The sequence below is a fragment of the Amblyomma mixtum genome, chromosome 9, assembly GCF_055824585.1.
Source record: "Amblyomma mixtum isolate Tamu chromosome 9, ASM5582458v1, whole genome shotgun sequence".
NCBI lineage: Eukaryota > Metazoa > Arthropoda > Arachnida > Ixodida > Ixodidae > Amblyomma > Amblyomma mixtum.
In genome coordinates this window covers 63,518,666-63,541,488 of record NC_143020.1, presented here as the reverse complement: position 1 = coordinate 63,541,488, position 22,823 = coordinate 63,518,666, and the positions used below count along the sequence as shown (strand labels likewise).

Genomic DNA, 22,823 nt, shown 5'->3' with positions numbered 1-22,823 from the left:
ATGCGCACCGGTGCGCACCGGTGCGAAATCTTATGTTAGATTTATTGCACCAGTGCGCACCAGACATCTTCGATAAATGGGGCGCACCGTCTGGGGGCACTTTTTGTTGCCCCAAGGCGCACCGACAAAATCGGCGGTGCGATCATGGAGGAAGGAAGGCGCGATGCAGTTTGTATTCGATGTTGCCCCGGCTTGGAGCTCGGCCACTACCGCGGGTCCTTGAGCACCGCAGTGGTTTTGGGGCAATTCTGGTGCGAGTTTATCGAAGATGCCATTAAAAAAAATGCGTTCGTGTAGGTGGGCGGAGCTACACTATTTCTACACTGGCAAAAAAAATGACTTTAGTATTAACACAAAATGGACTCCGAAAGCTAAGAACGAAGTATTTACGGGTGAGGGATGGGACGCAACAAAATACTAACGTGAAAGCGGAGGTAAAGGAGACGGAAAGAAAGAATGCAGGAAAAATCGGGCATATATGGGACACGAGAACAGGACATCAAAAAAGAGCGATTATTCGATAATTCGCGGTGCAGTTCACTGCTTTTTGAGGCTAGGACAGGGACTCTGAGAACAAAAACGTATAGGTCCAAATTTGAAGATGTGGATATTTTGTGCTCTGCTTGTAAAACGGAAACGGAGACCATAGAACACTTGGTTCTGAGGTGCGCAGAACTCCGCCCAACCCTCCCAGAGGGGGCAGCAACGGCCATAGAGATAGCGCTGGGATTTACTGGGGAGGACGGGCGAGTGGATGGGAAAAGCGTGACTAGCGTGACATTGACGAAGAGGAGGTTGGAGGATTGGTGGCGGAAATCTAGGGAGAGTTGAATTTTGAGGGGCAAAGGATAGACAAATTAGACATTGTAAGACCGAAAGGGAAAATAAAAATAAATTAACAATGGGGGAAGTATAGGCTAGGTGGCGAAAGCTACAGCCGGTACAAAGGGTAAAAACATTATATCATTCATCCATCCAACGGCACAAGCTGCATCGCGGGTCGCATCAACAATCGCCCGCTTTGCTTGTGTTGCCGGTTGTGACAGTCCCTCAGTATGTTGCTTTACATATTCGATTTTGTGTGTTGCCAGTCTGTGAGAAGGAGAAGCTTTGCAGAAGGAAATCTATGTACCTACGGACAGAGCAAGGATAACTTCGTGCAACCCGGTGAACGTCACTTTTGCAGCGTGCGCGTGTGAAGACATGGTCCGTCTTTGTGCGCGCGTGGCCACATGTCACGTCGCAGTCAGCAAAGATTCGGGCTTGTAAACGCCTTTACCAGTAACATGAAAGCCGCAGAAAAGTATAACCGCATTACCAGGCAAATTTTCTTCGGAGAAACCTGTCAGAATTATTTTTTTAGACCTGTTACTTGAACACTTTCATCTGCGGACAAGTAGACGCAATAGGCTGTAATTGGCGTTAAATTGTGAAAATTCGTTACGTGTATCTCTTCAGCCGTGACCATCTCACTGAATCTATCGCCAGGGAACTCGACGCCTTTCCGCGTCCTTTTTCCGCGTCCCAGTAACGTTACAGACAAATGAACAATGCATCCTACGCTTCGATTGCACTAAACGGTATACTTTAAAATCGTTTTTTTTTTCTTGGAGGGGGGGGAGGAGGGGGGGGTTTGTGCGTTCTCCGTTTTGTAGGCTTTGGAGGAGCACGAGTAGCCAGGGGAAGAACATTCCAAAGGAAGAACTGCAGCCATTCTATGCCGACCCGTAGCTTGGTGCCCCTGTCCTGTAAAAATATGTATTGCGGGCCGTGTCTTTGTACCACGCACCAAGAGATCTCCTCTAGATTAATAGATAGCTGTTGGCATCCTTTTTACATCAGGCCGTTGGCGAGTGCCACCTTGTCTTGCAATCTAAAGTGGTGAATTGTTTTATTTTTATACTTTCCCTTCCTATTTGTAGGCTTTGGATCCTGTTTTGTTTATTTTTTTCCATCGAAGGCTACTTTTCGTATTCTACGCTATATTCCTTCCATTTTTGTGGTGTGTTGTGCAATTTATTCATTCTGTTGTTTCTTGGGGTCCGATGGCTCATTAGCCATTGTGTGTTTTGTAAGAGTTCCTTGCAAGTTATGCTCTAGCTCCTCCACGTTCACACAATGTCCTGCCTTTCTCAGTTCTGATTATGTCTTTTCTTCTAGCCATCATTTTATTTATTTCATGTCTGCTTTTTTGGCTGTTTTCTGGCGAGATATTTGTGATTGGAAGTTTCAGGTGAAAAGATTGCATAAAAGTGAGGCAGGAGTGATTTTTGCATTGGAGTTGTATATACAGTTTCAAATCACAATTGAAGCATTCTTTTCTTGCTTGAGAAAATTCGATGTTTAGTAGTGCACGTATTTCTCATGTCCCGAATTGAAAGTACTTGATTGAATTTGTATTGGCTGGTTGTAGTGCATGAATATTGCGATATATTTATGTTCAATTGTACCTTCAAAGGGCCAAAGTAGAACATCTCATCCTCACCTACGAACTGTGTTGGCACATGTCACGACAGCGGCCATTATTCAACAGCCACAAACGTAGTTGTGTAGTGTCAGAAGTCCAAATTTTTCTGTCCCAAAGCATAGAATTGCATTGTAAGCTGGCAGTCGATCAGTGTCATGGTGAACAAAACCTCAATATTCGATGCACTGCATTATCCCCTGATGTCCCTGCAGCCGCTTATTTCGCCAGAAAGCATGACCAGTTTCTCATCTTCTATCTGCTGCCTGCTTGGTAATCTGGCCACACTTTTTGGCCACGTATATGTGTCGCTACAGAGATCCAAATTAAGGCTCACGAATGCATCTTCTTGGTCTGACGCTCTTTGGTTTAGGCTTGTACCCTGATGTTTTCAATTCCATTTGTAAAGTTGCACGGGCCCCATTTTTAAGCCTAATGCAGATGAGTGCTATATTGCCATTATGCCAGAATTAGACAGCTTGTCTACGTGTCGCCAATGGTTCACTGATTGCACGTCATCGTGGTAATATAAACTCTCAGCAGCAAAGAGGGACTCGGACAGAAGTACCGGCCCATTACTGCACCCATGTAAAACTGGCAACGGGGATGGGACAAAATGCCGTCTTCCTTGCTTCTACGGTATCCCCTTCTTCGGTCAGCCACAGACATCGCCAGCCTGCCTTGCCCTCAAGTATCCTTGGTTGTGGCAGTAAATCATTCCTCCTCTCCGCTGTCGGTAATAAAGGTGGCAGAAAAATCTAAGTGTGCACCGTCATTGTGAAAATACAGATCATAATTGTGATAAAGATGAAGTGTGGCAGGTGCGCTGCAGGCACTTGCGTGCACAGGAGTACAGAAGACGACGAAGTAGGAGAATACAGATCGGCTCGATCGTATGCTACGTGTACTGTTTAATTGCTAATTATCATTACTTACGATACAACATATTTTGGCGACGAGGATGGGATGACTCTGAGCCCGGACTCGCTCACGATTTGTGTCGGAAGCCGAATTTGAGTCCAGATCCAACTGGATTACCACTCAAATAATCATCTGACTATGAGCCTGAGTGAGTCTACTCATAACTCAGTCCGCTGATCTAGGACTGCATTGTACGTATTCAATACACAAAGCATGTAAACAATGCTGTTGGGGCCTTGGGTACTTCTCCTTATTCTACTACGCGTTGTTTCAAATTGCAGGCATGAGGAGCAGTATTAGGAGAACACAGAGTACATGCTTGAGGAAGAACCTTCGAATGCAGCCTACTGCTACGAACATATGCAGAACCTTACCTTCACTTATGTGCATGTGCAAAGTTAGGTGCAGGAGAATCCATCTGTCTGTGCTAGGAGAACTATCCATACCAGCTGTGCTAAAAGTACCACAAGTGACTTTGCATTTTACCTGGTAGAGAACATCAGTTTCAAACATTTGTACTCGCAGTTTACAGTGCATTGCTCTTCTTTTTCCCTATCCATATCCTTTCACATTTTGTGCCTGCAGAACAAAGAACATGACAGAAAGCGTATTCAGACGTGGATTTTGTGCACTGCCATTTACACATAAGCATAGACCCTGCTGCTTTTGGTATTTCTGTTTATTTTATAGTGACGCTTATTTGTTTTCCGTTATTTTGCAGGCCGCTACAGATAAGCCAGTGTGTTCAAGGTTCCAGAGGAAGAAACCTTCAATGCCACGGCTGTCAGCCTTGCATGACTCCATTGCTTGATGGTCATAAGCTACAAAATTTCATATGCAATGATCTTGGTGTGCTGTGTCTATGTACAAAGTGTGGCATTAGTGTTTTTAATGATTTTGCTTGAATTACAAGATTTAAATAATGAGGCAAATGGGGAGCGCACTCAGAACAAGAAATTTTTTAGTGAACTCGTTTCGAAAATAATATAATTCTTTCCATAGGAATAGCATTAGGCTTGGGACGTAGAGGGAAGGAGGGAATGACTGGAATAAAAATAGGCACGAAGTTTTTTCTTCTGAGCTCAAGAAACATGTTACAGAAATCACTGGCATGCATGGGTTGAGCAGCTTAAATTAAGCTCTCGGTGGGATTCCCATATCACTCAGGGTGCTAACAAAATGCCTGACCACTTAAAGAAATCCAGTGAAGCCTGCAATTATTTGGTCACTCAGAGGCTGAATGGCCACGGGGCATTCCAAAAGAGAATGGGTCAGATTGGCATGTGTTTTAGGGCAGTTATAGCATTCACGAGATGTTGCAAAGTCGGTGTCAGAAGGACATCCCCTGTCCCTTTGTCGAGTAACTTTGTGACTTGGAGAAATGAAAAAAAGTATCTCGTGCTCACCTTTAACAAAGGAGGCCCATTGGTTCCAAAATATTATGCTCAATCAAAAATACAAAAGCAGAAAGTCACGCCTCTAGTTTTGGTGCAAAATTTGGTGAATCGACTGCAGCCTGTTTTTCACAGATCAAAGCAAGATCACCTTTGATATGATGGTCATTGTGAAAAACTTTGTGACATCGCATGAAAGCACGAAATGCACTTGTGTGACTGATTATGTGGACAAATTGATTTTTTCATTTATACAATATTCTTTCATTTTTCAATCAAAGCAGGAACATCAAGGATGAGAATAGCACGTGTTGGAACTCTTAGCACTTCGTGACTCTGTGTTTGGTGCCTCATTCTTTATCCTGATTCTTGGGCCGTATGACCTTGAATCTGCGAATGCTTGCTAACATAATTGGATGTAACTCCACTACTTTGCGCTCATGGTTGGGGCTTTGTGAAGTTTGAAGCTCTGCAAAACCTGTGGTGTATTGTGGGGTGCATTCTACATGGTATTGTTTTTGTCTCTGTTCTCTGGTTTTTTGGCGTCCATTTAGCTTTGGTGAAGAGTACACTGTGATTCTTTGGGGTTATTCACAAGTGACTGACCTCATTTTGTCAATGTACATAGCATTAGTGACTTTCAGAAATATATTCATTACTGTGTTCACTTAGTCTGCATCCAGACGCCTTCCTTTTCGTTCTGAGGGTATTTTAAGAGAAAGTTACATTTGGCTGTGTAGAGTGTACTGTGACAATGTTTGATTTATTTTTCTAACAGTACTGAATGTATATCTGCTCATCCAGAATTCATTGTGTAAGAGTTTCATTTCACGGTAGTGGCTTTGATTTGTTTTTGAGCTGGAATTTGTTTTATTATAGTGAGAAGCAATTTAAAAAAATTGGCCTATGTCTTTTTAAGCTGCGTGCTCTATTGATGCTATACTCTATTGTACAGTTCAGTGCCAGTTTTACTAGATTTACTGACTAGCAGTGTTCGTTTTGTAGTTTTCCCCAGCTGGTTTCCTTGCATCACAAGACGTCTGTAAAACGAGTGTAGGGCTGCTTTGTTTTCTGCTCTGAATAATGCAAGAGTTGATGACAAGTCGCACCTTTACTCGCTGTTTCTCGCCACATTCACTCTCCCTGCAACGGTGGCCTAGTCATTGGAGCGTGCATCTCGCATGTAGGATGTGCAGGGTTGGATTCCCTGTGCCACTGGGTACCCACCTGTGGTACGCTACGCAAGCTTTGTCCCTGGCTTTTGCTAGATGGAATGCGTGGAAAGTGTAATGACGAAAGTGCCTTATAACACAATGCTCTTTGGCCAAAGCTAACCTTCCGTCATAAAAATTCATCACTGTCATCATGACCTCTCACTCTTATTAGTTTCAATGAGCTCGCCTCATCATCATATTCACAGAAATGTGCTTCAGTTAGAAAAGCTGGGCACCTTAAACCTTTTTCAGAGCAGTGCATTGCGAAACTCGGTCACCATAGTTTCTTCCTTTCCCCCCCCCCCCCCCCCCTCGTTTCTTGGCCCAAAATTGGAGGTGTGGGTGTTGCACATGTAAATGTGGTATGCTCTAACTGTACTTAAGACAGAGTAGTGTGCAGTTTCAGATGTACTTCTACTCGATTAATTGCACTCTTGGAGACTGTGGAGGTGGAACATCATGATGGGCAATGGCAACATTCGTGGGCAGCTGTGACCTGGGCGTTTTTGCCAGGAGTCATCCTTTTTGCCAGCAGCTTTGGATGGATTACAAAGGCTGCCCTATTTTTTTGGCAGTGAGAACATCTCATGCAGCCCAAATGTTTTTGTTTTTTTGCCTCCATGCAGAATGGACTGTAGGGACATCTTGTTTCAGGCCTGCTTTCTCTATGAGGCAGATCTGTTGAGTAAACCACCACTTTTGATGAGAGTGTCCTCCGCATTTAACTTTTCTTCCTAGCTCAAAGTGAACTGTGGATTGTTGGTTCTTGCATTTTATTTAAATTACAAATGCCTGTACAACGCAGGTTCAGTCGTCACACAGAGTGACCATGGCACACCTGCTGTGGAAGATTCAACCAGTGAAAGCCACCCTGCGAGCCACTGCATGGAATCTACTCCTTCTGGCATGGGTAACCACCGGGGTAATGCCACAGAAAATAAGGTTCACAAATGCACCCACTGCAGCAAGGTATTCAAAAGAAAAGACCATTTAGTGCAGCATCTCAGAGTCCATACAGGCGACCGCCCATACCTTTGTAACGACTGTGGTAGCAGCTTTGCACGAAAGGACAATCTAGAGGCACACCAGCGCACACACACAGGTGAGCGTCCTTACCGTTGTGACGACTGTGGAAATAGATTTTCACAAAGGGCGACTCTGTGGGTACACCAGCGCACTCACACAGGGGAATGTCCTTACCGCTGCGACCACTGTGGCAGAAGCTTTACAGTGAAGAGTCGCCTGGTGGAACACATCCGTACCCACACGGGTGAAAAGCCGTTTCAGTGCCAGCTGTGCCCCGTGGCTTTTGCAATACGTTCAAATCTTGCAAGGCATATTAGATCCCATAAGGGCGAAAAGCCCTTCCAATGTGACTTGTGTGAAAAGACATTCAGTGAGAGGCAATGTTTGAACCACCACAAGGAGGATATTCACCAAAAATAGCAGTGGTCCGTGATGCCCTTAGTCGATACGTTTTGCTAAGCTTCCATTTTCTCTGCAAGCTAACGAGATTCTAGCTGTTTACCCTATGAAAGGCATTGGTAGCTAGCCTGCATCATGAACTGCATTTGTAAGTTTTGTTCACTTTGAGGGAGCTTTCAGAAAACAACATTTGCTGTTCCTTTTTGACTACATATTCACGCTAAGTATTTCCTGTACACGGAGAGTGAGCCTGCCATGCTCGTAAACGTGCATGAATGGAAATAAAATCACTCTCATACCTTTTAGGCATCACTTCGTGTTGGGGAGTGCCATTGAAAAACTTGATCTCCAATGTTTATCGCTGCTGGCAGTTGTCAGCCTGCCTCAGTGAAAAAATTCCTTGGAGTAAAAGTGCACAAAACAATTCCTTTCAATCCTTAAGTCTGAGTGAGCTAATTTTTGTGACAATCAATATAAATTCAGTCATTTATGTCACTGAACTTATAAATGTTTGTATGACAACCGAGGAAAACTTGTTCTTGTGTGAATCTTTGTGTGTTTATTCCAGCAGTGTTAGTGGCAGGAATGAGGGAGGACAAGCGGGTGTCCAGCCTCAAAGTGATGTGTCTTGCGTTAGTTTGGTGGTTTGAGGAGTTCTCTGTGGTTTGGAATGAAAGACTAACAAAAGAGTTCACTAACATCTGCTTTACCATTACTCAGAGCACTGTCTTTGCTGGATATAAATGGCATAATATTTGTGGATCATTGTGTCGGCACCATTTTTATTCTTTTTTGGTTGTCAGAATATCAGCTTTTTGGGACCATTTCACAGCGGGGTCCCTTCTGTGTTGCTTTGGTGTTACTTGAAAAAGCCTTCTCGATTTACATAAGGAGTTCATGATTACACGCTGCAAGGGTCGTGGCTGCTGAAACAAAGAATACTGTGATTAGTGCCTACAAAAATACTGTAATCTTGTAGTGTATTGTAAAGCTTGTAATTTGGGTTCATTGTGTGAAATTCCTTAGTGCACATGAGTAGTATTTTTTAGCAGTTTACATTAAAAAATGTTGAATACATTCTGGCTGTTTGTAAAACTCTCTTGCTTGACATACTGTGCGTTAAATTTCAAAAGCATTGCAGTTCTTCAAAAAGCTGTTCTTTTTTTTTTTCATGTTACACTTCGAGCATACTTAGACATCACTGTGCCTTGCATCCAGGAAAGGACTGCTATCACTTATAGATGACAGAATAAGTAGCAGCACTAACGGACAGCACTAACTTATAGACAGCAGTAAAGAATATTGCAACCATTGGTAGTGTTTTTCAGAAGCTTCTCCAAGTTTTTGTTTCATACTACAAACGGGTCATATCTTGAAAGAATCCAGACTCAGTATTGGATGGTAATGAGTTGGATTACCAGATCAGATTGGGAAGTTTTTTGGGATGAGGTTGCTCGATTTGTCTGGAACAGCACAGGGTGTATTTGGGGTGAGCGAGAGAGACTTTTGTTGTACTGTAGATGTAGTTGGGTTCACAAGATTGAAGAGGAAATGTTTGTCAGTAATTATACCAGTCGCCTTGTTTCCATGGAGCCACACTGAAGCCGCCATTGCAGCAGAGTGGCTCTAAACACTGTCGTTTTCTTCGTAGACCTATGGCCATACAAGCTGCAGGCTAGGAGTGTCCCTTCCGATGCCCTTAATTTATTCTTTTACCCTCTCTTCTGAGTGCAAAGTACAATAAGGAGCAACATAACAGTCCCTATTGGACAGTTCAAACTGGCTGGATTAAATGGACAGTGAAAGGGCCTGTCTACCTCCGCTCGAGCTCCAGGAACCACTGGGCCCCGGTTTGTCAGTCTACACACATCCCCCTTACGCATGGCCAAATCTACAAGCCTCCTGATGATGAAGGCTCCACTTCATAAAAATAGTGGCTGTGGTGCATAACTGTATGCAACAGTGATTGGGAAAAGCAGATTGTAGAGAAATAGGGGTGTGAATGCAGCCTATGCTCTGAGCTTAGGTCAGTGTTACAGCCCAAGAGTTGCTGCCGTCAGCTTGTGCCTGAAGAACGATCGTAAAAGAACAGTGGAAGAAAAGAAACAACCCAAGACAGTTCCCACTATCAAGCCAGCGATACGTGTTGTTTCAGGAGGATCATCCATCCTGCGAATGTTGCTTTCAAAATTTTAGTGGCATCAAATGGAAAGAAGACTGATAGGGGAGGTATGCGAAACTCCCAGTTCATCTTCAAAAGATATGAGAAAGACTGGATGCTGCAGCAGAAAAAATTTGTGCTTTGAAAGCACGAAAGGTTGAATGCATCAGAGGAAGGGCGTACTCATGAGTATGCACTTCATTCATACCTGCAGGTGATGTGATGGCTCAACAGGAGTGGTGGGGCTGTTTGACTTTAATTTTAAGAAGAAAACTAAACTGCATCTTTGAGGATCCGCACACCTTGTTCACCTACCGAGTGAAGCAGTCGCTTGATTCTCCGACTGGCAGTGGTGCGTAGCTCTGTGTTTTGGCTGCTCGGACAGCCAGTCTGGAAATTGTATGTGCGAGCGTAACCAGTTTTGTGTCAGTTATAGAAAATGCAGGCTCGTGCCGATGTTATGAATTGCTTCTTAAAGAACGCAGACCATAATGCCATCTTCTACATGCTTCACTTTACCATACATTAACACATTTTCCGAAAATATAAACGGCTAATGGACATGTATTGCAAGAATGTTTAGGAAACTAAAAATACGATGATATGCAGCATTTTAAGGCAATCGTTGAAAATCAGAATGCTACCTTGGCAGTGCCGTAGTACCAAAGAATTGAGAAAGAACATTACTACTATCTCAGAGTGCACTCATGTTCATCGCAGAGTGTTACGCCCTCTCTGAGACTCTAGAAGAAATAATAAATGATAGCATTGTGAACGGCATCATTTCAACTGACTCTCTAAGCATACTCACGTGCCTCACTTCACCATACAAATGCAGTTACACCACAAATCGGCGACATCATGCACAATGTAACAAGACCCGTTTTGCAGAATTCCGAGCGACTTCGGAATGAGTGGCAATTAGAAAGCAGATGAAGTTGCTGCACAAGCTCGGCACAAAGAAATCAAGAGTGAACATTCCCTACAAATGGTACTCTATAAGATCTGTACTTTATGAGCTTTCAGCCACCATCATTGAAGTCATTAGCCTATGTAACATTTGTACTGCCCAAACTAGAGTGTGCGTGAGTAATTGGTTCCCTAATCAAAATAATCAAATACACTAGAAGCAGTACAAAACCGTGCTGCTATAGGTCCACCTTCTCTGCTTGTTCTTATTGTGAAAGTGTCACCAAAATAAAATGCAATGCTCACCTCACAGATTTAACTAACTGATGTCACATCTCAAGACTATGTCTATATCACAAAATATACTGTCATGTTCCCCACCAGTCTGTTATCATCTCATACCTACTGCACCTCCAGCTGCACGAACCATGGAAAGACCACCTATCCTCCGCCCGCCCGCACATCTGTCTACATTTTTTGTACGCACTGCAAAAGACTGGAATGACTTGCCTGCCTACGTTGTGTTCCACACTAACCCCATCACTATTCAAATCATGAGCTGTAGCACTGTAATGCTCTGTAACGCACTCATGTGATTTGATACCCCTTGAAAGGGCCTTTCAAGTAGTAAGAAATAAGTAAATAAATGAAGGCATCTAAATGAAATATTGAATTAAATCTTAAGATACACCTAGTGAAACCTATTATAGCTGTCTTGTGGAAGGTAATGGCAGCGCAAAAAACGGGGACACAAGAGAAACACAACATGTAGTTGCAACATGTAATTGCAACATGTTGCACATGTAGTTGCAAATCAGTTTATGTACTGAGCGGAAGAAAATAAAAGGTACTGCACTCTTTCTATAAGTAAAGCATGAATGCCCGACAGTGTAGCAGCTGTCTTTCGTATTGAAGGCATTCATTAAAGTCATTTTATGCTGCCTTCGCATATCGTACGTATACACTTATACACACAGCTTATTCTTGCAAAAGTAGAGACCTCAACACGTGAGCTATACGGAGAAGTGGTCACTATAAATCTTATTTGATGCTAATGCGCAAAGGTACACAAAGTGATCAGGAAAAAACATCTTCCATTGCTTTATTCCGAATGTCTACAGGTCTTTTCACCCTTGTTTGCTCGTTGGAGAAAGTGGGCTTGTGAACACACATGTCTAGTGTTTTTATATTTTTTTAAAGAAGAATGCTTATCCAACTGAAAATTCAAGCATCAACAACATTAGATTGTGCCCAGAGTTTGTTTGTTTGTTTTCTGTTTCTTTGTTAACTCCAGAGGATAAATACGGATGTCCCTGTATGTTGGGGAAAATGGGAGAGGGAGCTCGCACCCTAGGGTACGGCCTCCTCTACTCCACTACGAATGTGCCGATATTCATTACAACTACTGAAGGAAAACGCTAGCGCCTGCAATCGCAACGAAGCGTAAAACGATCTCGTTGCATAGCGTCACCTAATCGCCTTTGCTGAAAACAAACCCGGACAGGAGCTATATTTTAAAACACTACGCATGATCGGGTCCTTGCAACAATTAAATGCCCTAGCCATGCACTGAAGTCAGCTAAGTATGCGTGACATGCATTGCACGCAGCGGCATCGAGCTTTCAACGCGTCGGCAGAGTGTAGTTTCAGTACAGTGAAGCAATATCTTCACAGGTGGTTTCTATTCGCTGAGTACGCAGCTGCGACGAGTAAACCATCCCACGCACAAGCTAAGCCGGATATAAAATTCGGATATGAAATTCAAGCGTTGCGCACCATCGGGTGCGAGATCGAAACCAGAAGGATCAAAATTCAGTTTTGCTTTCGATCTTCCAGGAAGGTTACAACAGGCAGCCAGTTTTCTATCATCTATACCTTGCACACAGATCGAATTTTGCTGCGTCATTAGTACTTAATTGACGCTGTATACGGGGTCTTCATTATATGTTTTTTTTTTTTTGGTAACAAAACGTGCCCCCGCCAACCATGCAGGGAAAATGTACGATGGCGCAAGTGGCATCGCGGGCGGCATCGACAATTGCACACTTTTCGTGTGTTGCCGGTTGTGCCAGTTCCATGATCTGTTGCTTTACGCATTCCTTTTTCCTTTTTGTGTGCTGTCAGTCTGTGAGAAGAAGAAAGTAGCTTTGCAGAAGGAAATCTATGCGCATACAGAGCAACGATAACTGCATCCGACACGGTGAACGTCACTTTTTCATCGTGCGCGTGTGAAGATATTGGTCCGTCTTTGTGCGCGTGCCCAAATGTTACCGCGCAGTCACGTAAGATTCGGGCTTATTAACGCCTTTGCCAGCAGCATGAAAGCCGCAGAAGTGTATAACCGCAATACCAGACAAATTGTCTTCAGTGAAACCTGCCGGAGTTATTCCTTTAGACCTGCTACTTCAACACTTGCATCAGCGGGCAAGTAGACGCAGTTGGCTTCAAAGCTGTAATTAGTGCTAATTTATGTAAATTCATTAGTTGTGTGTCTTCATCCGTGATGTTTGCGTTCTTATATGTGCGTAATCGCATAGCTAATGCAACAATGAGTTCTTTTACAGTCTGTAGCTTTGCTGTAAAAGGGGTGATGATTTAAGAATTCTGTCGCGATAAGCATTCATGGTGCGTTATGGTAACTTGTGAAAGCTGGTGAATTATATCACAGTGGTGGTACCTGTAACCAGCAGTTTATGCCGAAACTGATGCAAACAGCTTCACAGCGTATCACTTGTCTTTTCTTTTTTTTTGTATACGGAAGTAGTCCCCTTGGCATGCAAGTATAAAGGCTCTTTCCTCGTTGGCGTTGCATCACCCTCCTCGCAGCGCCGCCCCTCCTCCTCCGCTCTATGAGTGTGCTCGTCCTATTTTCCCGTTTTCGTTTGTTTACTGGATGTTTCCGTTGCACTGATTTGATAACCTTGTTTGAATTATTCGTAGCGGCGACTTGGGATTCCCCGCATTGAACTTACACTGATACCGTTCAAACGTTACCACGTTCAGGAATTGGCGGATAAGTGTTGTATTTGGCATTCGAGGGAAAAGACAAGAAAGTAATTTATGCTTTGAACAAATGCGGCGGGAATGAAACAAACTAGATGCAGCATCAGTATTCTCTCTGTATACTTTTTGAGAGCTGGATTCATTCTTTCTGGGACAGTGGCACGCAGTAGGTCAACTGCACACAAATTTATTTTTCCCCTGGTGCAAAGTAAGGAGTGTAAACATTATAAGAAAACCTAAGTCACTGCTACGAATAATTCAAACAAGGTGCACGGATCAGTTCAATAGAAACATCCAGTAAACAAACGAAAACGGGAAAATACGACGAACACACTCTGAGAGCGGAGGAGGAGGGGCGGCGCTGCGAGGAGGGTTATGCAACGCCAACGAGGAATGAGCCGGTACAAAATCCTTTTTCCGCGTCCTAATGTATCCGCATCGCAGGAATGAAAAATGCATGACATCCTTCAGTTCCACTAAATACAGCACTTTAAAAAGCAGGACTACATCCCATAGCCATACTAAGCAATGCTGGTGTCATATTTTTGTGTGCCTTTTTTCTGTGTTCTTGGTTTTGCAGGCATTTTGGGAGTACCTGTAGGCAGGGGAAGAAGATTTCAGCGAAACTGCTGCCAGCCTGTGCTGAACTGTACCTTGATGCTCCCGTCCTGTAAAATATGCAGTTGCGTAAATCGCAGGAGGGGACAGGGGGTTCCTGACCCCCTTTTCGCTTAGTGGGGGGGGGGGGGGGGGGGGGGGACACCGCTTGCAAATATCCCCCACCGACGTTCATGCTGGGTCTCCTTGGTACGCATTGAATGATACGAGCAGAACATGCAACACAGGGAAGCTTCCTCAGAATGGCTTAGTCAAGAAACAGTGCTGAAACGTCGATGAAATTTGCTGAAACGTCGGCGACGGTGAACAGGGACCGAAGGCAACAACTTAAATTCATATAGGACATTGAGAGTGACGAAGGTAGTTTTTTCCTGTTCATGTTCATCAACGTCTATCTGCCAGTACCCGCTCTTTAAATCAGTTGAGGCAAAAAATATTTGGTGTGGCGAAGTCAGTCGATTACAGTCTGCCAGCAATCAAAGGACATGTCATGACTGCGTGTGATTGCTCTTACTTTTACTTCAAGCCTCTGCTTTTATGGTATTGAATCTGTCTGTGAATGAGACATATGTTAATGGGTAGACGCGCCTGCGTGTTCGAGGGTCAGCACCACGCAAACCCTCGAAGCTTTCTTCGGGGTCTTTCTCTTCTTCAGACTTGGAGAATGTTTTAACAGTGAGCAAGACAGGAGCTGATAGATACCCCCTGGCAGCATACGTAAAACTACTTCATATGAGCTGGCCATCTTTATTAAAAAAATGGAAATAAGTACATCACTGAGCAGTGTCTGCCGCCGTCACTTTCAGTCTCTTAAAACTGCTTGTCCGATTAGAAAAATGGGAATGTCCCTTCCAACGTGTCGGTCCCACGCCCCCTATGACTAAAAAATGAAGCAGCATGGAGGCCGTGATTGTTGAACTGCTGTACTGGGATGCTTAAATGGCACAATGCAGGCTTTAGATTCGAGGAAAGCTAGAAAACACAACATTATACTCGGTGCTAGAGGTCTGCACAGGCCGGTATCAAGACTGGGTCTGGCCCTACTCACCGTTACCTCGGTCCTGACTCTCAACCAGGCCACGGGCTGCTGTTCTTAACAACTTCTAATGTCTGGCCCGGCCTGGTGCTCGTTCGTTCATGTCCGTGCAGTTCCGTTTGCTTCTCGTGACGATATTTCACTCTTAAGAAAAAAGGGGGGAAATACAACAAGCAGTAAACAGACATCTGTGTAGTAGCTGAAAAAGTTGCAGAAACCAAGAAGAGTAACATCGGGTCCGTGCCAGTGACGAGTACCTACTCAAGCTGGGGACAACTGGAAGAATCGGGTTTTAAAAAGAGTGCTGCATACCATCCTTTTGAGTGGTTTGTGAGGAAACACTTCAAGAGAAGAATTTCTAAAAACAACGGATTTAGTACAAGCATAACCTATTCCTATCTTAAGACCACTAGGATGTGTAGCGTGCTAACGTCTATGTGCACATTGTTACGGACCTAGCGTGGCTTATATTGTGAGGAGATTTCGTAGAGCTGTGAAAAATATGACATCATATTGCTTTCAAATAAGGAGAGAGCCCGCTTCAAGCAGCGCTCGTAGATTTATAAAGGCTGAACACTCTCCAGTTCCCAAGAGAGGGATTAGCAACCCCAAGAACTACGTCCGCATTGGTTATAAATGCATGTTCTTGGTCTGACACTCTTTGGTTTAGGTTTCTACCCTGATGTCTTCAATTCCATTTTCCAAGTTTCATAGGCCACATTTTTAAGGTTAATGCAGATGACGTCTATTTCACCTTTATGCCAGAATTGGATAGCTTATGTACGTGTCTCGAATGATATATATTGATTGCAAGTCATCGTGTTGATATGAACTCTCCACAGCATGGAGGAACTCGGCAGCAGCATGGAGAGACTCGGACATAGCTACCGGCATAAAGTTAGCAGTGGGACTGGGACAAAGTGCTGTCTTCCTAGCTTCTGCAGAATCCCCTTCTTCGGTCGGCCAGAGACGTCGCCAGCCTGCCTCGCCCTCGGGCATCCTTTTTCGCAGCACTAAATAATTCCTGCTCTCCGCTGTCGGTAACAAAGAACGCAAAAAAATCAAAGCGTCCAACATTGTTGCAAAAACAGAGATTATAATATGAAGCTGAGCTCGGACTCGCTCACGGCTTCGATCATAATCTGAATCTGAGTTCGGATCTGACTCACTCACCACTCAAATCATCATCTGATTGTGAGCCTGAGTGAGTCTACTCATGAGTCAATCTGCTGATCTAGGACTGCGTTTTACTTATTCATTACACAAAGCCTATAAACAACGCTGTTCTGGCCTTGAAGACTTCTCCTTACTCTACTACACATTGTTTCAAATTGCAGGCATGAGCAGCAGTGTTAGGAGGGCACAGAGTAAATGCTTGAGGAAGAACCTTTGAATGCAGCCTACTGCTACGAACAAATGCAGAACCTTACCTTCACTTATGTGCATGTGCAAAGTTAGGTGCATGAGAATCCATCTGTCTGCACAAAGAGAACTGTCCAGACCAGCTGCGCTAAACATATCACAAGTGACTGCATTTTAGCTGGTGGAGAACATCATTTCAAAAAATGTGTACTTGCAGTTTACACTACATTCTCCTTTATTGCAGGCCTTTACTGATAAACTAATGTGTGCAAGGTTCCAGAGGAAGAAACCTTCAATACCACGCCAGCCACCCTTTCATGACTCCATTGCTTGATGCTGATAGCCTGGAAAATTGCATGTGCAGTAATCTGAGTGCATTTTTAAGCTGTCAGTGGGATTCCCAGTCAGTCGTGATACTAACTTTACACCTGACCACATAGAGGAAACAAGTGAAGCCTGTAACGTGTGTACTCTTGTGGTGGGCAATTAGTAGTGGTCATAGAATCACATTACTTGGCCTCTGAGAGGCCGAATGGCCGTGGGGCATTCTAGAAGACAATGGGTCATATTGGCGCATGTTTTAGGGCAGTTACGACATTCGGGAGGTGTTGCATATTTTTGTAAGAAAGTCTGCTGGTGCCAGTAGGACATTGCATGTCCATTCATCAAGTAGCTTTTTGACGTGGAGAATTGAAAAAAATATAAGCATCTGGTGCACACCTTTAACAAAGGAGGCCCATTGGTTCCAAAATATTGTGCTCAATCGAAAATACAAATGGCAGAAAATGACGCCTTTATTTTTGGTGAAAAATGGCATAAATCCGACTCCATGTTGTTATGCAGAGATCAAAGCAAGATCACGTCTGAGGTGATGGTCGTTGTGAAGAACTTCGTCTGTGACATCGCATGAAAGCACGAAATGCAATTATGCTGGTACTTGTGTGATTGTTGTGTTATGTCGATGAATTGATTTTTTCATTGGTACAATATTCAGTAATTTTTCAATTGAAGCAGAAACATCAATGATGGAAAAAGCACGCTTTGGAACTTCTAGGCTTTCCTGCCTCTGTGTCTGACGAATCAATGTTTTTCCTGATTCTTGTGATGTATGGCCTCGAATATGCTATGTGAAAGGTTACTTACGTAATTCTATGTAACTCCATCACTTTGCACTCCTGGTTGGGCCGTTATGAAGACTGTAGCTCTGCAAAATCTGTGCTGTATCGTGTGGTGAATTTTATATTCTCTTGTATTTGCCGTTGTTTGCTGGTTTATGGGTGTCGTTTTGGCGTTGCTGAAGAGAGTACACTATGTTCCCTTGTAGTTGGTCACAATTGACCGACCTCATTTCGTCATGCACGTAGCATTACTGACCCTGTCCAAACAATATTCATTGCAGTGTTCGTTTAGTCTGCATCCTGACATCTTTCGTTTTGTTTTCAGGATTTTATCAGACTAGGCAACATTTTGCTGTATGGAGTGTCCTATGACAATGTTTATTTTAGTTTTCTAACAATAGTGAGCGTTGATCTGCACATCTGGAATTCATCGTGTATGGATTGCATTTCCTGATGCTAGTACGGGCTTTTATTTGTCTGTAAGGTGGAAATTGTTCTGTTAAAATCCAAAGCCATTTGAAAACATTGGCCTATGCTTTCTTTAAGCTTTGTGTTCTAGTGGTGCTATTCACTACTGCACAATGCAGTGCCAGTTTTACCGGATTTTCTCACCCGCAGTGTCCGTTTTTTAGTTTTCCCCGACCAGTTCCCTTGCATCACTGAATGTTTCTAAAATGATTATAGTGCTGCTGTGATTTCTGCTCAGAATAATGCAACAACTGATGACAAGGCACACTTTTGCTCGCTGTTTCTTGCCACATTCACTCTCCCTGCAATGGTGGCCTAGTCATTGGAGCGTGCATCTCGCATGTAGGATGTGCAGGGTTGGATTCCCTGTGCCACTGGGTACCCACCTGTGGTACGATACGCAAGCTTCCCCCCTGGCTTCTGCTGGGTGGAATGCCTCGAAATGGGTCTTAGACTTCCCCTGGTGTTGATGAAAATCCCTTATATCACGATGCATCATCAGCTCTCACTCTCGTTACTGTCCTATGAGCTTACCTGATCACCATGTTCTCAGGGATCGGCTTCTTCCGTGCCGACCATGGCGTTCGAAAAGCTGGCCGCCTTAAACCTCTTTCAGAGCAGCGCATTGAGAACCTTATGTCATGGTTATTTCTTCCTTTTTTTCGCCCTGATTTCTCGTCCCAAAATTTGGGATGCAGGTGTCATAGAAGTAAATATGGTATGCTCTAGCTGCAATTAAGACAGAGTAGTGTGCTGTTTCAGATGTGCTTCTACTCGATTAATTGCACTCTTTTCGAGATGGTATAGGCAGAACGTGATGTTGAGCACTTTGGCAACATTCGTGGGTAGCTGTGATCTACGCTTTTCTACAAGTAGCTATCATCTGAAAGTTTTTTTTCCTGTGCGCAGTACAACGGGTATAAGAGGTTCATTAAAAGATGAATGCTCTGTCAATGTGTTGTGTTAAAAATAACACACTCGTTAGTTCTTAAGCCTGTGTAGGTAGTCTTGTACTGTTGTTGCCGTGAAGCCAGAAATTGTGCATGTTGATTCGTCGATGTAATGATTACTGACTCGGTTCCAGTATAAATTTGTAGGCAGTCGTCAGTTTTTCGTGAGCATAAGTATAGTAATCATCTGCATGCAGAATTAAAAGTTGGCAATGTTTGCTTTGGAACGCTCTTCTTTCCAGGCTCGCCCTACTGCATTTACACAACCTGAAAAAGCTGTTTTACGAGTGTGTATTCCATATTCACCGCCTCATGCAGATAACACCATGTGAGCATTTGCACTTGTAATTTTTTGTGTTAATGGATACAATCTGGCTTTCACATGCAGGTTTGAGCTCCGGGGACCACAAACATGGTGCACCTTCATGGCAGAACTCACCAGGTTATCATCTGCAGTTTTTCTCCGTATATGCTTTCGTAAAGGTTGTCTTTCAAAGAGCAGGTTGTAGGATACAGAAGCTTTAGTTTACTGAACTGTGGTGAAGGATCATGATTTGTGCGTTCATTATTCTGGAAAGTTGTTTTTTATGATATGTCAACTATACTCATCGAACTAGGACCAATATGGGTTCCGTTCATTGCAGCAAGAAGTTGTGCAGGAGAGACCAAATCCTCGTATGGCTTTTACCCTTTAGCCTTTTCCTCCTATTAGACACTGTCTGAGGAGCAAATAAAACAAAAAGAAATGGCTTTATGCATTGGGCTAAGCATAGCTGACTGCCACTTGTTTTGCTGTTATACCCACCTGTGACTGGACAGACATCTTGACCGTAGAGACATCTTGTTTCAGGCCTGAGTTCTCAGTGGATGATCTGTTGAATGAAGTTTGATAGACATCCACAGCTTTTGATGAGGGTGTCCTCTGCATTCAACTTTCTGCCTGTGCAACGCAGGTTCAGTCGTGACACACAGCGACCATGGCACACCTCATCTGCAAGCATCAACCAATGAAAGCCACCCTGCGAGCCACTGCCCAGAATCTACTGCTTCTGTCATGAGTTACCACCGGGGCAAACCCACAGGAAATAAGCTGCACGAATGCACCCATTGCAACAAGGCATTCAAAAGAAGATACCATCTAGTTCAGCATCTCCGAGTCCATACAGGCGACCGCCCATACCATTGTAACGACTGTGGTAGCAGCTTTGCACAAAAGGAAAATCTAGAGGCACACCGGCGCACTCACACTGGTGAACGACCTTACCGTTGTGACCATTGCGCTCACAGCTTTGCACATGCAGTCACCCTAAAAACACACCAGCGCACTCATACAGGCGAGCGTCCTTACCGTTGCAATCACTGTGGCAGCAGCTTTACACAGAGGAACAACTTGGTGAGACACATCCGTACCCACACGGGTGAAAAGCCGTTTCAGTGTCAGCTGTGCCCCATGGCCTTTGTGGTACGTTCAGATCTTGCAAGGCATATTAGATTCCATAAGGGCGAAAAGCCCTTCCAATGTGACTTGTGCGAAAAGACATTCAGTGAGAGGCAATATTTGACCCGCCACAAGAAGGCTATTCACCAAAAATAGAAGTGGTCCGTGAGGCCCTTAGTCGATACGTTTTGCTAGGCATCATTTTGTATGCAAGGTAACGAGATTTTAGCTCTGTACCCTATGAAAGGCGTTGGTAGCTAACCTGCACCATTAACTACATTTGTAAGTTTTGTTCACTTCGAGGCAGTTTTCAGAAAACAACATTTGCTGTTCCCTTAGACTATATATTAAGGTTAAGTCTTTTCTGAACACGAAGAGTGAGCCTGCTATGCTCGTAAACGTGTATGAATGGAAATAATATCACTTTAATAGCTGTAAGGCATCAGTTCTTGTTTTAGAGTGCCTTTCTAAAACTTGATATACAATGTATATCGCTGCTGGCAGTTCTCAGCTGCTTCAGTGAAGAAATAATTCTTGGAGTAAAAGTGCACAAAACAATTCCTTTTATTCTTTAAGCCTGAGTGAGCTAATTTTTGCGACAATCAATATAAATTCAATCATTTATATCACGTTACCTATAAATGTTTGTATGAGAACCAAGAAAAACTTGTTCTTGTGTAAATCTTTGTGTGTTTATTCCAGTAGTGTTAGTGGCAGGAACGAGTGAAGACTAGTCTGTGTCCAGCCTCAGAGTGAGGCTGCTTTACCATTACTCGGAGCACTGTCTCTGCTGGGTATTAATGGCATAATATTGTGGATCGTTCTGTCCTCACCATTTTTATTCTTTTTTGGTTGTCAGAATTTCAGCTGTTTGTGACCATTTCACACTGTGCTAGCTTCTGTGTTGTTTTGGTGTTATTTGAAAAAGCCTTGTCTATTTACATAAAGTGTTCATGATAATACGCTGCAAGTTTCGTGGCTGCTGAAACAAAGAATACTGCCATTAGTGCCTACAAAAAACACTGTAATCTTGTAGTGTATTGTAAAGCTCGTAATTTGGGTCTATTGTGTGTAATTCCTTAGTGCACATGATTAGTATTTTGTAGCAGTTTCTATTTCAAAATGTTAATTCATTCCGGCTGTTTGTAAAACTCACTTGCTTGACATATTGTGCATTAAAATTCAAAAGCATTGCAGTTCTTCAAAAAGCTGTTTTTTTTTAGTGTTATACTTCGAGCGTCCTTAGACATCGCTGTGCCTTGCATCCAGGAAAGAATAGCTATCAGTTACAGATGAGAGCACTAGTAGCAGCACTAACTGACAGCACTAAGGAATATTGGAAACACAAGTAGTCTTTTTCAGAAGCTTCTCCAAGGTTTTTTCTCACTATGAAGGGGTCATACCTTGAAAGAAGCCAAACATATTATTGGATAGTAATGAGTTGGATTAGCACATGAGATTAGGTAGTTTTTTTGGGATGAGGTGGCTCTATATGTGTGGAAAAGCACAGGTTGTATTTGGGGTGAGCGAGAGAGACTTTTGTTGTCCTGTGGATGTAGTTTGGGTGACAAAATTGAGGAGAAAATGTTTGTCAGTAAATATACCAGTTGCCTTGTTTCCATGAAGCCACACTGAAGCCACCATTGCTGCAGAGTGGCTCTAAACACTGCCATTTTCTTCGAAGACCTTTGACCGTATGAGCTTCAGGCTAGGAGCGTATCATCCCGTGCACTTAATTTATTTTCCTACCCTCTCCTGAGAGCGTAAAGTACAATGAAGAGCAACATAACAGTCCCTATTGGACAGATCAAACTGGCTGGAGTAAATGGACAATGAACGGGCCACTCTTCCTCCATTTGGGCTCCAGGAACCACTGGGCACTGGATTGTTAGTCTACGCACATCCCCTTTACGCATGATGTAGAGAGCTAGCGTGCGCTATGCTTATTTACCCCCCCCCCCCCCCCCCCACCTCTCCTTACCATGCGGCTAAGGGAAGTTGGCTTCGCCGTTGGGCGGGCCACAAGGGGTTCTGTGGATGCGCTTGGTATCATTAAGAGCATCCGTCTTCCTTTCTCCTGTGTACCGCCGCTACAGACTCCGGAGACCCCCCGGCGAGGGACTGCGAGGAGTGTGCAAAGCGGGAAGCGGCAAAGTGGCGTTGTGCGGTTTGTTTCTCGCAAGGGCCGCTTCGTCACAGATGTACAAGGAGCTCTAAGTGATGTAGCACCAACTGTGTGTCGTACGCCCATCCCTCTTATGCATGGCTAAATCTACGAGCCTCCTGATGACGAAGGCTCCACTTAAAAAAAAAGTGGCTGTGGTGCATAACTGTATGGAAGA

At 43.7% G+C, this 22,823-nt stretch overlaps 1 protein-coding gene across 11 annotated transcripts in view; it reads left to right on the top strand.

The window, feature by feature from the left end:
* Positions 1 to 22,823, top strand: part of LOC149329352 (uncharacterized) — a 245,431-nt gene that overhangs the window by 98,681 nt on the left and 123,927 nt on the right. For 3 of the 11 annotated variants that reach the window (XM_089561857.1, XM_089561847.1, XM_089561852.1), the window contains exon 5: positions 19,432 to 19,485. The exons of 5 other annotated variants lie outside the window; for them this stretch is intronic. In XM_089561857.1, the coding sequence (XP_089417983.1) occupies positions 19,432 to 19,485 (54 nt within the window). Of the gene's footprint in view, positions 1 to 6,798; positions 7,096 to 19,431; positions 19,486 to 19,996; positions 21,672 to 22,823 lie in introns of those variants that run through there. 3 more of the 11 variants (XM_089561846.1, XM_089561849.1, XM_089561854.1) reach the window with 3 other exon arrangements.